This window comes from Neomonachus schauinslandi, chromosome 16 (genome assembly GCF_002201575.2).
Source record: "Neomonachus schauinslandi chromosome 16, ASM220157v2, whole genome shotgun sequence".
Lineage (NCBI taxonomy): Eukaryota > Metazoa > Chordata > Mammalia > Carnivora > Phocidae > Neomonachus > Neomonachus schauinslandi.
Window position 1 is genome coordinate 58,972,888 of NC_058418.1, and position 15,996 is coordinate 58,988,883.

General features: G+C 51.7%; 1 protein-coding gene and 1 long non-coding RNA gene across 5 annotated transcripts in view; one reads left to right on the forward strand and one right to left on the reverse strand.

Moving 5' to 3' along the window:
- Positions 1–5,889: 5,889 nt before the first annotated feature.
- LOC110591426 lies at positions 5,890–8,094 on the reverse strand. Its single transcript, XR_002481020.1, has 3 exons — positions 7,849–8,094; positions 6,585–6,696; positions 5,890–6,087 (listed from the first exon to the last, which is right to left on the reverse strand). It is a non-coding gene; the product is annotated as an uncharacterized LOC110591426 (long non-coding RNA).
- A 4,419-nt stretch (positions 8,095–12,513) lies between these two features.
- Positions 12,514–15,996, forward strand: part of SPG7 (SPG7 matrix AAA peptidase subunit, paraplegin) — a 30,146-nt gene continuing 26,663 nt past the window's right edge. For 3 of the 4 annotated variants that reach the window (XM_021705660.2, XM_021705659.2, XR_002481188.1), the window contains exons 1-3: positions 12,514–12,706; positions 14,037–14,139; positions 15,404–15,493. In XM_021705660.2, coding sequence (XP_021561335.1) covers positions 12,524–12,706; positions 14,037–14,139; positions 15,404–15,493 — 376 coding nt within the window. In that variant the 5' untranslated portion in view covers positions 12,514–12,523. Of the gene's footprint in view, positions 12,707–14,036; positions 14,140–15,403; positions 15,494–15,996 lie in introns of those variants that run through there. The other variant, XM_021705663.2, reaches the window with a different exon arrangement.

Here is a 15,996-nt window from a genome sequence, read left to right on the forward strand (position 1 = left end):
GAGTAAGGAGTTAGGAAAGAATATTGAGTAAAAACCAGGTCTAGTCTGGAGAGCGGCTTGCAAAAGATTTCCGTAAGGTATTACACCTGAGCTGCTGTCAGAAGGTTAAGGAACAGGTGAATAAGATGTAGGGAGAATATTCTAGGTTTGCTCTCCAATAATATAGCTTCTAGCCACATACGACTGGTAAGCACTGGAATGTGGCGAGTCCAAAATGATATGTGTTGTGCATATAAAATACCAGATTTCAAAGACTTAGCATGAAGAAGAAAAGAATGTAAAATATTAAGTACATTTTTTTGTATTTATTACACATGGATCGTATTTTGGTTTAATGGCATTAAATAAAATATACCGTGGGAACTAATTTTATCTCATTTTCTGATTATTGCTAGTAGGAAATTTTTTCCAGATTTTATTTACTTACTTGAGAGGGAGAGAGCAGGAGTGGGGAGGGCAGTGGGAGAGGGAGAAGCAGGCTCCCCGCTGAGCAGGAAGCAGGAAGCCCGCGCGGGACTCCATCCCAGGACCCTGAGATCATGACCCGAGCTGAAGGCAGACCCTTAACCGACAGAGCCACCCAGGCGCCCCGCTACTAGGAAATTTTAAAGGACACCCTGGCTGCTTGCAGTTTCTGTTCGACAGCCCTGGGCAAAGGGGCAACCTAACTGGTGTCCTTAAGGCAGAGGGAGGTATGGTGGCTCAAAGAGCAGCATTCAACACATATTTAAGGCTTTTTAAGTGCCCACTGTGTTTTCAGCGCTGTCCTGTATTAAATACGGGGTGATGGGGGCAGAGGAGTGGTGCTTTTATATAAGTTAATTGGTGAAGAACTCAGATATGATGACCTTTGAGGAGAACCACAGAGTAGAGAAGCAAGCCACGATTTGGGGAAGAGCACCCCAGATGGGGTGGGAAGGAGCCCCACAAGCAGAGAGCAGAGTCCAAGCAAACAAGATGAAGGAGGTGGCGGGGCAAGGGTCCTGACTTGGAGTTGGGATTTCACCCTGAGTGCAAAGGTCAGCCACTGTACGGTTGCAGGGAGATGAACCACGCATGACCTGACCTACCGTTCACGGATCGCTCTGGAGATGGCCAGAGCACAGAGAAGGTGGTGTGGGGTAGCAATGCCATCCGGACTCGTTAGACAGTTGGATCTGGGATGTGTTTTGAAGATAGAATTGGCAAGATTTTGTGGGCTGTAAGAAAGAGAAAGTTCCAGGATGAAGTCAACACTGGCTGGAAGGACTCCAGGAGAGGTAGAGCTTTGGGCTGAAAAACTGGGAGTTTAGTTTTATACAGTTAAGTCCAAGATACTTGGGCCTCCATGTGGATGACAGGTGGATGGGGGTGAGGGGGGGCAACAACAGAGAGCAGAGAGGTAGCTAGGGGCAGGTGAGGCCTCGCAGGCATCCGATAAATCACCTTTCACCTGCAAGTGGCATCTGCCAGTGAAGGGCTTTAATCAGGAGGCAAGGGAGCAGAGTCCCGTTTTGTTTTTGTTTTTGTTTTTTTAAGATTTTATGTATTTCGGGGGCGCCTGGGTGGCTCAGTCGTTAAGCATCTGCCTTCAGCTCAGGTCATGGTCCCAGGGTCCTGGGATCGAGCCCCGCATCGGGCTCCCTGCTCTGCGGGAAGCCTGCTTCTCCCTCTCCCTCTCCCCCTGCTTGTGTTCCCTCTCTCGCTGTGTCTCTCTCTGTCAAATAAATAAATGAAATCTTAAAAATTAAAAAAAAAAAGATTTTATGTATTTGGGATGCCTGGGGGCGGGGCTCAGTCAGTGAAGCATCTGCCTTTGGCTCAGGGCATGATCCTGGGGTCCTGGGATTGAGCCCCGTATGGGGCTCCTTGCCCAGCAGGGAGCCAGACTCGGGGCTCGATCCCAGGACCCTGGGACCATGACCCGAGCGGAAGGCAGATGCTTCACCGACGGAGCCCCCCAGGCGCCCCCAGAGTCCTGTTTAAAACAGCGTGAGAGTGAGCCTGTGATGAGAGGCCAGGTGGAAAGTGGTTGCAATAGCTGCAGAGGAAAGAGAAACAGGAAAGTGGCTGGGGGGGGTGGTGAAGAGATGGCAGAGTAGGAGAGCAGGGGCAGGTGACAAACAGCATCCACAAGCCTGGGGGGCCTGAAGGAGGCTGCCAAACAGCCAGCCGTGCCACACCTTCCCGTGTTCCCATGGAAACTGGAAATTAAATTTTCATGGGAAGTTTCAATTAAAACGATTTGTCAAATGTGTGGCCAAAGAACACACATCAGGTCTATCAATTCCTTATCTCGATCCCCACAGGGTAGTTCTCCAGTGCTTTCCAGGGAAGCCTGTTTTCTTTAATGCAGTTACCTGGACCCACGGGGCGATTCTGATTCAGGAAACCAAGTTCCTGCCAAAAGCAGTTACGTTGCAGTAGGTCTGTGTTCCCCTAGAACCAAAAGAAGCTAATTGTTGATTAAACATAAGCCGTATGTGGCTCCAGAAAACTCTAATGCCCAGGTGATGCTGAATGCCCTCCCGGAGAATCAATGTGTCCTACTTTGTTTTGCTCCTGAGCCAAGGTCCTCGAAGGGACTGTCCATACTCCCCTGGACACCACCCCTCTGCTGTGGCCTGGGAGACTGATGGGGCATCGGTGGGGCTCTTCTCTCCCTTGCAGAATTTCAGAGGTTACTGCTGAAAGGGAGGCGGCCCAGCCACCTTGCTTTCTTTCTACTTTCTACTTCCTTTCCTTTCTTTTTTTTTTGTTTTAAGATTTTATTTATTTGACAGAGAGAGAGACAGCAAGAGAGGGAACACAAGCAGGGGGAGTGGGAGAGGGAGAAGCAGGCTTCCTGCTGAGCAGGGAGCCCGACGCGGGGCTCGATCCCAGGACCCCGGGACCATGACCTGAGCCGAGAGCAGATGCTTAACGACTGAGCCACCCAGGCACCCCTCTACTTCCTTTTCTATACAAGTGGCAGAAGTGGCCAGAGCAGGCCCACATTCTGACACCTTCCTTTCTGTCTCTTACCTCATGACCATGGGGTAAGAACTGTCATCTGGGTTTGGGCCAAGCCAGCCCACCCTCAGCCCTTTGGTCAACCTCAGCTCACCAGCATTCTTAGCATTAGAATTTGAAACACAAGCTGGCTTCACAATAAATTATTGCATGCTTTGCTGTCCAGTTACCATAGCTTTGTGATGCATTGTCCTCCGAAACCTCAAGGGAAGGAGGAACTGTGGTGTAAAGCAAGATTCAGATGTTCCTGGGACCCCTCACCCAAAACCACCAAAACCACCCCATAATTTTTAACACTCTTCACCCAGTACTTTTTCTGTAGCCTACCAGGTTGTTTCGTTTTGTTTCGTAAAGATTTTATCTATTTTCTTTAATAAAGCATGTACACATTCATGGGAGTGGGGGGAGGGGCAGAGGGAGAGAATCCCTAGGCTGACTTTCCACTGAGCGCAGACCCCACCTGGACTGATCCCACCACCCATGAGGTCACAACCTGAGCAGAAACCAAGAGTCCCTCATTCAACCAACTGAGCCCCCCAGGCGCCCCTAGCCTATTAGTTTTTATGTAATTTTAAAATCTAAATATACAAACTATTCTTTTCTTCAATCAGTTTCTCACAAATCCAACTAGAAAGGTTGAGAGTAAAAAAACAAATCTTCCTAAGACTTTTTTGCTAGTGAGGGTGTCATAATATTGCATAATGTGTTTTATGTAATGAATGTCAGCTTGCGGAAAGCAAGGCGCTTACTCAGCTGGGAGATGGATCGTGTTCTCATTCAACAGATGCCGGGGCGCCTGCTATGTGCAGGACAGCGTCACAGCGGGGCAGAACACAACTCTCTCACACACTTTCATGGCCCGGATGGGGCTGAAAAGGCCGTCCTGCGGTTCTGCAGCTGGCACCCGACATTCCAGAAGCTTTGGTGGGCGGCCATGGCCCCTCAATGGCAGACGCCCATCTGCAGCCCCTCTCCTGGGTTGGGGAAGGAGTCACGGACTTACCGCCACAGAGGCTTTGCTCTTTGCAGTCCCTGGAAAGGAGCCCCTGGGAATACAGCTGAGCTCTCCTGGGACAGCAGGCCTGTGGCCCATGCCAGCCCTGGGAGCAACCCCAGCGCTTACTACCCAGGACGGTCGATTCAGAACCTTTCACGAATGCTGAATCCAGTGAAGATTTAGTAACAAATTCTCCAAACTGTCCCCAGAGACTGCCAAGATGTCTTTAGCCAAAGAGAGGCTCACAAAGGATAATCTTGAATCTAATCTGAATTCCCTTTTTTAAGGTTTTTTTTTTTTTTTTTTTTTTTTTTTAGTAATTTCTACACCCAAGATGGGGCTTGAACTTACAACCCCGATATCAAGAGTCACATGCTCTTCCGACTGAGCCAGCCAGGTGCCCCTATGTTCCCTTTTTAAAGTAATAAAACTCACATAGCTTTTTTTTTTTTTTTAAGATTTATTTATTTATTTCAGAGAGAGAGAGTGCACCAGCAAGGGGAGAGACAGAGGGAAAGAGAATCCTGAAGCAGACTCCCAGCTGAGCTGGGAGCCCTACCCACCCTGGGGGCTCGATCCCCAACCCAGGATCATGACTTGAGCCGATATCAAGAGTCGGACACTTAGGGACACCTGGGTGGCTCAGTTGGTTAAGCGGCTGCCTTCAGCCCGGGTCATGATCCCAGGGTCCTGGGATCGAGTCCCACATCGGGCTCCTTGCTCTGCGGGGAGCCTGCTTCTCCCTCTCTCTCCCTCTGCTTGTGCTCTGTCAAATAAATAAAATCTTTAAAAAAAAAAAAGAGTCAGACACTTAACTGACTGAGCCACCCAGGTGCCCCAAACTCACATATCTTTGATAAAAATCATTCTAATGACATTAGAATTGCCATGATTGAGACCATAGTTTCACCAAGTGTTGTCCAGGAACCCTGGGGGCCCCCCCAAAACCCTTTGTGGGGGTCAGAAAAGGTCCGGCAGCTTGGAGAAATGTCATGGCCGCAGGCTACTGAGAAGGTAACTGTTCTGAAGAAGGCGATACAGGGCCCTGGGGTCTGGAAGATTGAGTTAGATGTCCCTAGACTGTTGGAAGGTGTACAACTTAACAAGGGAGAGAGAAGTGGTCCGGTTCAGTGGGAGTGCGCAGAGTGTGGGGAAATGGTGGAAAGCAGTGGGCCCAGACACAGAAGAAGCCAGCCTGGGCAGCCTGGGAGCTCACGGACGGCCCCTGGAGCTGTCCTGCGTGCCATTTACGCACCCGCCTGGGGGGGGAGAAGCAGAGACCTTTGGAGATGGGTTTGCTGTGGGGGATAGCCTGGCCCGGGCCATAGGAACCCAGATGTCAGTCCCTCAGCTCCTTCCTGGAGCTCACGCTCCCTGCTTCACCACCTCTGGGCAGAGACCGTGCTTTATGGGCACACATACCTTTCAAAACACGATACACAGTACTGGGGACAGCAGTGATGCTCGGGATTACAGGAATTAGTAAACTGTGTCACTGAAGCTCAGCTTTGCAACTTTAAAAAGTATTCAGAAGATAAAAGGATAGATGTCATCTGAGAGAAATAAAGGAACGCTACCCGGCTGCTCCTGGGTTCCAGCGTTGAATATTGCGAGTCACCTTCCAGTGACCCTGCGCACAGCACCCACAGCGTCCAGCAAGGCCGGCTTCTCGTGCCTGCGTACCCCAAACCTCCCAGACAAGTGCTTCAGTCCCTCCCTTCTGCCCAGAGAAGGATTGTAAACATAGTCTATGGGCTCTGTTTCATTTTGTTTATTCTGTTTATGAAACTGTAACCGGCTGTAGGATTGCCTAGGGCCCAAGTCACAAATAAACTGTCAAACAAAATAAACATAAAACAGCACGGACAGAGATGTGGCCAAACCCATATCGCATGCTCCGATTTGAGGCCAGTATAAAGCCAAAGTACCCTCCCCTCTCCAGATAATCTCCGACTTAACCTGATCAGCTCTGACGCCTCCTCCCACCAGGGCTGGCCCTGAATTCCAGAAACACGGATCCTCTGGGGAAAACGGCTAAGTGGACCACAGGGAGGTCCTGGCGCCTCGATCTGCTGGTGTGTGTCTGTGTAGCCAATGATCTGTGGGGGGAGGGGGCTTAAGTGAGCCCTGGCTCAAATTCTTTGTAGAGGCAGCCACCTTGCCCCTGTCAAATCAACCTGTAAATTATGGTGAAAAGGACCAGCGCCTGAAACTGGTCCTCTCACACCTGCACCTGGTGGGGCCTGGTGGGGTGCTCAGCCCTCATCGGGGTGAGGGCAGTCGTGTGCTGACCCCGTGATCAGCCGGCCTCCAAGGTCAACATGAAGCCACCGCCGGCTGCCCTGTGCCTCTGGGAAGCCTCAGCCTGTCCCACACGTCCAAGCGCACCTTCCTGCTCGGGCTGTTGCAAGCCCTGCCCTGCCCCACCCCAGTCTGGCCAAAAGGATGCTGTAACACAGACGAATCCATCTTAGCTCAAAACCCTCCACAGGCTCCTCCACCGAGAGCACAAAGGCAGGGTCCTCACCATGGTGGTGGAGCCAGCCCGCACACTCGCTTTCCTCCACCCCGCTCACGCTTTACTTGCCCTCCGTACCGTGTGCTTTGCTGCTCTTGTTGACTCGTTTCTCGTGGGAATGGAAGCTCATCGAGGACAAGCGTTTGTTCACTGCTGTGTCCCCAGCACCTAGGACATGGCCGTAGGGTGTCTGTGAAGGGAAATGCCACTTTATCCCTTAACAATAGACTTTTTTCTCCAGTTCTTTCATTTTCTGCAACTGCTTGAGGGCCTCTCACCAATCACCCCAAAAACTCACCCTCAGAAACTATCCCCACCTGCCCCTCTCACCCCTCCTCCTCCCCTCTTTCCATCATCTTTACTCTGGGACCAGTAACAGCTCTGGGGGTCTTTCCCCACCCTTCTGGATCTGTCCTCCCTTCTTTTGACCTCTTTTTGTCCTTTCTCTTTTTGTTCTGCATTGCAGAACATCCGGGAGTGAGCCAGCAATCTCTGAGAACAGGGAGTTGGAAGTTCGGAGTGAACAAAAGCAAGGTTTTCTTCAGCAGCTGGTAGAAAAGACAGGGATGTCTGGGAACACTTGCTTGTCCCTGCGTCTTGTTCCTGTTACGCTGTGGCTGTCCAAATTCAATGTGGTTCATGGAATTTCTACAGAAGTACGTCCATCACTGATTTGCTGACGAGCCATAATAGCCATAGACCTCTAGGATCTAGGACCAGCCAGCTGGTGAATACTCTACGCCTTCACTGAAGGACACAGAGACCTTCGGGGGACAGTGTGTCCTGTCCAACCCCGAGAAATGGGGACGCTCTGCTGATGATTGCTGGCTGTAGATTACAGAGTGGAGATACAGCTGATCTGATCCCTGTCTACACCCCAGAAACGAGCAAGCAGAGGATCCTGTTGGCTACACGGCACATTCAACTGAAAGTTGTCTGGGGGACCATATACAAAAAGTGAACGCCTTCTTCCTTCGAATATCTTATCGTTCACCTAACAAGTAACCCCTGGGGCCAGGAAGACAGCAAGCCAGTAACTTCCAGGAATAGGCTGTAAACTGGACATCCAAACATGGTCCCTCTTTTCTGGTAGCTGATCCCAGACAGCTTCTGAGCTCACATTGAGGGGTTAAGGAGGGACCCCAGTGCTCTGGCCAGTGACGACTCCCCATAGCTACCGAACCTGGACAGGCAAACCCCAGCTTGGACCAACAAAAACCCAAAAACCCAATGTAAACTTGCATCTAAAGAAAGGGGTTGGCTCATGATAAGGAATGAAGTGGGGGTTCCCACCGGCCATGACCGGATCCAGGGACGCAAACCAGGTTGTCCCAAGCCTCACCTGCAGCTTTTTCTTCTCTATCTGTGGGCCAACTTCTCTGCAGCGGTGGTTGGCTCTCTCCACATGGTGGGAAAGGGGCATAGGCAATCCATCCTTCTACTCCATGACCCCAAAGGCAAAGTGTCTTCTTCACCTTCAAACAGAAGCTCTGAGGAAGGACCTCAGGCTGACTTTCTGTTCCTGGACCAATCATTGTAGGGATGAATGCAGCACTAGGAAGGCCTGGGGTCATGTGACCAGGGGAAGTCAGGATCCAAAGGTTGGGTTTTGCTGAGCAGAGGTGAACAACAGACATCTTCTGTAATCATCACTGTGGTCAGCAGCCTCCAAGGAGACCCTCGATGACCCCTGCCCCATGGTGTTCACACTCTTGGGCCGTCCCTGCCAAATGGGACCATGTCATGTGAGCAGCCCCACGGAGATGCCACGTGGTGAGGAGCTGAGCTCCTGCCAACAGCCAGGCAAAGGCATCACCTTGGAAACCCAGCCTCCAGCACTAGGAAAGCTTCAAATGACCACAGCCCTGGCCAACGACCGGACCGCACCCTTGTGGAAGACTGAGCCTGAGCCACCTGGTCAACCACACCCAGCTTCCCGATCCTCAGAAAACTGTGTGACACAATGAACATTGGTTTACCTTGCCAAGTGTTGGGGTCATTTGTTCTGTATCAGTGGGTAGCAGATACAATCAACAGAACAGATTAGATGAATGAACTTGGCGTGTGCTCTCCAGAGCTCTGGGAGGTAATGGAATTTGGAGAGGAAGCAGCCCCTGCACTTTGGGGTGCCCCCTGGACATCGGTCCAAAATCTCACACCCAGCATCTTGAGAAACACAGAGGTTACAGACAGTCACACACACATTTCTGTACAGGTTTTTTGCTAGTAGAAATGACTTTTTATCCTTTCAAGAACAAAATCAGTGATTATAAAATCCCATACATATGATGACTAAAACCCAGCTAACAAGCAATATGAGAAGAAATGATTCCCTTGTGTTTTTTTTTTTTGAAGATTTTATTTGACAGGGAGACAGCGAGAGAAGGAACACAAGCAGGGGGAGTGGGAGAGGGAGAAGCAGACTCCCCGCTGAGTAGGGAGCCCGATGAGGGGCTCGAACCCAGGACCCTGGGATCATGACCTGAGCCGAAGGCAGACGCTTAATGACTGAACCACCCAGGCAGCCCAAAGAAGAAATAATTTCTTAAAAAAGATCTCTAGTTCAGAAACAAAATTTACCAAAACTCAAAGAAATGAATGAGTTTATTCTGACGTTCTACAAAGGAGTGTATCTTATAGAAGACATCCTAAGATTAGCCAAATACGTCATTGTGGAGCAGGCCATTCCAAGCTGTGAGACTTAGCCTCCGAGGAGGAGCTCACCGATACCATTGTGGGAGCAGCAATCACAGTGATCAACAGCCCAAGGGCTTCAAAGGCCAGGGTTTAAGTGTAGAAGCAACCGTGCTTAAAAAAAGAAAAAAAGTTTAAAAGTTTAGTTGAGGGGCACCTGGGTGGCTCAGTTCTTAAGCGTCTGCCTTGGGCTCGGGTCATGGTCCCAGGACCGCAGGAGCCCCATGTCGGGCTCCCTCCCCAACTCCCCCTGCTTGTGTTCTCTCTCTCGCTGTGTCTCTCTCTGTCAAATAAATAAAATCTTTAAAAAAATAAATAAGTAAAAGTTTAGTTGCTGCCAACCTGCCCAACTTGGGAAGAAGCAAATAATTACTTGCTCTGATATGAATAAGGAAACCTAAATATGAAAACTAAAAATGGCCCCAAAGATCAACTCCTGTCTCAGCTGCTAACATGTCATTCCTATTTAACAGACAAGGAGGACTTATCGGGAGCAGCGTGCCTGCAGCAGGAACTTGAAAGCCCAGGACCCCCACCACCCAAGGAACAAGGGGGGAGTCCCAGGGTGGGAGTGGGCGATCTCTTCTTCTCCCCCTCCTTCCCACAGCGTGGGCTCCTGAGGAGCGCTTAGCTCACACACACACCCGCTATCAGGGTGTGAATGCAGAGAGACCTAAGACATGCCCTGACTCACACCCAGAGTTCACCCGGAGATCGCCTCAGATGGTTATGCGAAGCCACGCCAAACTGTCCTGATGTACACAGAGTTCAGAGAGCCGAGGAAGGACAAATGAATAAGCAGAAGTTGAGAAGTACAGAAAGAATAAAGCTAGCCGGTGATGGAAGGCCTGAGGGCCGAGGAAGGTCCAGTGAGCCAGCTCTCCTAGGCCTCATCTTTCTAGGGTCCAGGTCATGGGCACCTGAATGCTTAAACCAGAGCCCTAGTGTCCAGGGGGCACTGAAGCTGGGCGGGGTTCAGAGTCACCTGAGGCCCTAGACACAGCCAACCTCCAGAGCAGCTGTTAAATGCATTTGAATAGGGGCACCTGGGTAGTTCAGTCGGCGCCTACCTTCAGCTCAGGTCCTGGTCCCGGGGTCCTGGGATTGAGCCTGGCATCGGGCTCCCTGCTCAGCGGGAAGCCTGCTTCTCCCTCTCCCTCTGCCTGCTGCTCTGCCCACTTGTGCTCTCTCTCTGTCAAATAAAGAAATAAAATTTTCAAAAAAAAAATACAGTTGAATAAATGCATTGATAATGTGTTCTCCCACAATCTCATTTGCCTCGACATCCCAGGAATAAACTCCTACATATAAGTGACTGCCAGCTTCATGGGCCGTTCTCACGTACTTTTATTGTATTTTATCCTTACGACAACCTCGTGGGAAACCCAGGGCTGCTATTAGCCTCACTTTGCAGATAATTATTATCCCCATTTTAATGATGAGAAAATTGAGGCTTGGAGAGGGCAGCAACTTGCTCAAGGTCATAGGCTGAGGACAGAAGCCAGTGTTCTTCTGCCAGAGGTGGGCCCTTTGCCATCACCCTGTACTGCTTCCCACTGAAGCGCCAGTCAGACCACAGAAACAATTTTAGTTCAAGCAGTATTAGTAGGAGCGTATCTTACACTCCTCCCAAACACGTTCACATTTCTTAGAGGCTTTGAGTCACGAATCCTCTGGAGTGGATGATGAGGGACAGGGATGAGGGTGGAGGGCTTGGTCACTTCCCATCAGGGCACACTGCACAAGCGTCGATAAGGTGCGAGAAACCACTCTCTCGGAAGTCACAGTCACGGGACTGGTCTGGGCAGAGCGAGGGCAGGGTAGAGCGGGCTGGAGGAGGGAAGGCAGTAAGTGGGTGGGGCAACTTAACCAGCGAAAGAAGGAACAGTGTGGGGGGGCTGGGGAGGAAGGACTGATGGTGAAGGAAGGTGGTAGGAGGACGGGAGAAGCAAAGGAAGTGAGCTCAGTTGTGTGAACCACGGGCAGCCCTGGGCCTAGGGGCTGCTCTCTCCACACACCAACCACAAACAAGAACGAACCTCTGCAGAAACACCAGCTGCTGGAGGGCTGAGCACCCGTCATCAGGACACTGAGCTTAAAAACTGTCCCCACACTTTCCTAGTTTCAGCACTGAGGCAGGGGAAGGGTTCACACATGCAGTTACTTTTATAATACCTAAGGAATAATGGTGGAGAGTGCGGCCCAGAAACCAGTCAGACCAGCTCTGAGACGGTGCCATCACTTCTCAGCCGGGCTGCTTTTGATTTTTGATTTTTGAGTCTGTCTCCTATGTCTATCTGTAAAGACAGACATAAAGCTGGAAAAGATAGACATAAAGATAGACATAAAGCTCTCCTATGTCTATCTGTAAGATAGACATAAAGGTACTTCAGAATTGTGAATATAAGGGTATCTGATATGGGGGCACGCGGGTGGCTCAGTCTGCTAATGGCCTGCCTTCGGTTCCGTCCTGATCTCAGGGTCCTGGGATCGAGCCTGTCGGGCTCCCCGCTCGGCGGGGAGTCGGCTTCTCCCTCTCTCCCCAGCAACCCCTGCTCGTGCTCTCTCTCAAATAAACAAAATCTTAAAAAGAGAGAGAGTGACTGATACGGACCAGGCACCAGTTAGCACCAGGACCGCTTGTAGGGGTTGGTGGACGACGGAGAGGTACACGTTACCACCTGGATCCACCAATTCTGATTTTTCTACTAAACGAGCCGAAAGCTCCAGCGGTCAGCAATCTCAGAGCTGAGCGCTCAAGCGCTGGGACAGAGGTGGACCGGCAGGAGCCCCGGCGGCCCGGGGCGCAGGGACAGTCTCCCGGGCCACGACCCCGATGACCGGCGCTGGGGACGACTTCTGACACCGTCGTGCCGCCAGCAGAAAAAAACCAGGTGAGATGTTCAACTCTCCGAAATGAAACACCCGCACCATGAGGATTCGGCCTGCGCCACGGCGCCCGACCACCCTCGCTCCTCTGAAGCATGAACCAAGGGCAAGACCCTGCGGTCCGGGTCCCCGCTCTCCCGGCACGGCTCCCTCGGGCTCTCGCGCTCCGCCCCGCAACCCCGCGACCAGGCGACCCTCTCCAGCAGCGACGCCCCCGAACGGCGCAGCCGCAGCACGCAGTCCGGCGCGGAGTCCCGGTTCCCTCCCTCCCGGGCTCCGCTCGCGGCGCTGCGCCCCGGGTGGCACCTAATCAACCGCTAGGGATCGCCGGGACGGTCGGGGTGCAGCGGGCGCGGGGAACCAGCTCCGCCAGCCTCGACCGCGCAGGCGCCCCCCGGGCCGTCCGACCGCGCAGGCGCCGCTTCCGGGCCAACATGGCGGCCGCATTGCTGCTGCTGCGCGCCCTCCGCCCGGGCCCGGCCGCGGGGTCCGGGCCACTGCGGAGCCCCTGCTCGGGCTGGAGCCTAAGCCTCTGCTTCGGGGCCGGAAGGAGGTGCCGGCACTTCGTCCACAGGCCTGCGATCCGGCTCCTGGGGGCCGGAGGCCGCGCCAAGCAGGTACCCGCCGACCCCGGGCCGGGCCCCGCCCATTCCAGCCCCTGACCCGCTGCCACCCCCGCTTCCACCTCCCCACCCCTCGGCCGGCACCTCCCATCCCCGGGCGGGCCCCGCCCATTCCTCCCCGCCCCCCCGCCCCCCCCCATCCCCGGGCCCCCGGCCCCGGCTGACCGTGAGCGAGAGAGGCGCGGTCGGGTGCGGGGACCCCCGGTCGTGCGGAGAGGCCGCCCGGGCAGCCCCGGAGGAGACTCCTCATAGGTCCCAGCCTGCATTTTTCCAGCCCATTTTTGGTGTATTGATATTTTCTGCCTTGTGGTTTCCTTCCTGGCGTCTTGGGTGCCTGGCCCAGTCGGTGGAGCATGCGACGGGATCCTGGGTTGTGAGTTCGAGCCCCACCCACGTGGGCTGTAGAGCTTACTTAAAAATAAAATCTTTAAAAAAATATTTTTAAGGGCTGCCTGGGTGGCTCTTATCCCGAGGTCCTGGGATGGAGCCCCGATTCGGGCTCCCTGCTCAGTGGGGAGCCTGCTTCTCCCTCTGCTTCTCCCGGGTGGCTCTCGGTCGGTGGAGCGTCTGTCTTCGGCTCAGGTCGTGATCCCGGGGTCCTGGAATCGAGCCCCGAGTCGGGCTCCCTGCTCAGTGGGGAGTCTCCTTCTCTCTCTCCCTCTCCCCCTGCTTGTGCTCTCTCTCTCTCAAATAACTAAATAAAAATCTTAAAAAAAAGTTTTATATTTTTAGAAGATTTTATTATTTTTTTTTATTTATTTGAGAAAGAGCGAGATATCACAGAGGCAGAGAGAGAAGCTGACCTGCAGCTGAGCAGGGAGCTGGATGCGGGACTGATCCCAGGAGCCCGGGATCATGACCTGATCCGAAGGCAGACACTTCACCGACTGAGTCACCCAGGTGCTCCCCGCAAAAGTTTTAAAAATTGAACCCACTAAGAGTTTCATGGAGAGCTGTTTCACAATTGGCTCACGTGGATCAGACCTCATGAAGATGAGTCCCCATGGTCCTTGGCCGTTGCTCCAAGGCGGGTGACGGTTTTGTGTGAGCAAAGTACCATATAGCTGTATCTTACCCATGTCCCGTAGCTTCACGCGTTACCGACCTGAATTGACTGAGCACTGTCCAGTGAGGGTGCGCTCCAGGCTCTAGCTCAGGTTAACTATCCAGAAGACAAAGACCCCAAATCCTGCTGCCGTTTTGGCTGGGGCTCAACACGCACATTTTAGGTCATAATTTGTTATTGTTGTTATATTTCACCATAACTTGAGGACCGGTTGAATTATAATCCTGGCCGTCCTCTGTATTTTTTGTTTCTTTTCAGAGTTTGCGGCTGTGCCTGCCGACCCCAACCGCTGAAGGGTTCAGTGGATTGTTGTGGAAACAGCATCTAGTCCAGAATCCAGTCAGACTCTGGAAACTCTTAGGTGTGTATCTTGTGAAACACAGGTAGTAGGCACATCCTGTGACATTTGTAAATAAATCAGGATCAAGCTGCTGGTTTGACACTGATAGTGAAAGGAAATCACTCCGAGGACTTTGGCTTCTGTTTATTGTGAGCCCTTAGATGCTCTCAAGTGCAGTTTATGGACAGATAGACTGAATAAGGTCTGAACAGGCCGCGTGTGCTTACCTGAGTCGTCCCCCTCCCCTTTTTAAAAAAATCTGACGTATGGCAGTAATTGGGCTGCTTACAAGGTTTTCCATATTCTCTAGCCAGCTGCAAGAACGTCTAGTAAGGATCTTCAGAGTGGCTCTGTATGTTTTATATCCAGAAGGTAACTACAAACAGCCTACAAGTAATTTATGTTTAACAATGGTTTTATCATTCGGTGAGACACCGTGACATCCTCAAAAGAGATCTTAGCTCAAGGGACTTAGGACCTCCAGGATTGACAATGTGATCTTACGTCCCCCCTCTATCCAGTTGGAACTGGGAAAAGTGGAATCTCCCAACTCCTAAAGGACATTACGTGGCTTGGTGCCCACATGTGGTCAGTCGCGCGCTCACCTCCTGTGTGTGTTTCCTCACTTAAGTGTACGCATGCGCCCGGTGGCACAGGTCATGATCCCGGGGTCCTGGAATCGAGCCCCGAGTCGGGCTCCCTGCTCAGTGGGGAGTCTCCTTCTCTCTCTGATCCCGTGTCCAGGGGCCATCAATGTAGTCTCCCTGGTGGTTCTGTTAACCTTGTGAAGAGAGGTATAGCTGTCATGGTTGGTGAGACTCTCCTTCCTCTCCTTTTAAACATTAGTTCAGTTAGACAGTGGACGAGACCCGTGCCTTTGGTGGGAGGAGTGTTGTGTCTTGGTGGTGGTGGCCACTGGGTTGCTGTTGACGCACGTGTCAGAGCCACCGTGTTGCTCATTAGTTTAAATTAGCTTAGAGTGACTGTGGTTCTTGAAGGGGTTGTTCTCCAACAAGCTCAGGAGACTTTCTCAGTATACCTTCATAAGGAAGTTTTACTCCCTTGCATTGCTGATTTGAATTACAAAGATACTCCGTAAGTTGAAATAGTTTATTATTCTATAATTGGCAGCTACTATACTAAGAACGATCATCCCAAACTTCTAAATCTTACAGATGTAGGTTTCAGATGGCTTCTGTTTTGGTTTGGTTACTGAAGAACATACTCTTCTGAGCGCTTCTCTGTAGGGGCAGATCTTGTTAAACACATTCCCTATTCCTTGCAGGTGGCAGTTACTATTTTAACACCTCCAGGATGAAGCAGAAGACTAAGGACAATGATAAATCTAAGGGGAGGACCCCTGAAGATGATGAAGGTATATCTATTTGACTTTCTTTCTTTTTTTTTTTTTTTTAAAGATTTTATTTATTTATTTGAGAGAGAGAGATAGCGAGAGCAGGAACACAAGCAGGGGGAATGGGAGAGGGAGAAGCAGGCTTCCCGCCAAGCAGGGAGCCCGATGCGGGACTCGATCCCAGGACCCTGGGATCATGACCCGAGCCGAAGGCAGACGCTTAACGACTGAGCCACCCAGGCACCCTCTATTTGACTTTCTTAAATAATGGCTACTTTGGTTGTCTGCACATGTGTGTTCTGGTCTCAGCAACAGGAAACCTATCTTAAAAGTAGCATGAGCCCGCGCGGCTCAGTCGGTTAAGCATCCAGCTCTTGGTTTCGGCTCAGGTCATGATCTCAGGGTCATGAGATCGAGCCCCGCATCGGGCTTCACACTCAGCAGGGAGTCTACTTGAGATTCTCTCTCCCTCTGTGCCCCCACTCTCTCAAATACAATAAATAAGTCTTTAAAAAAAAAAAAGA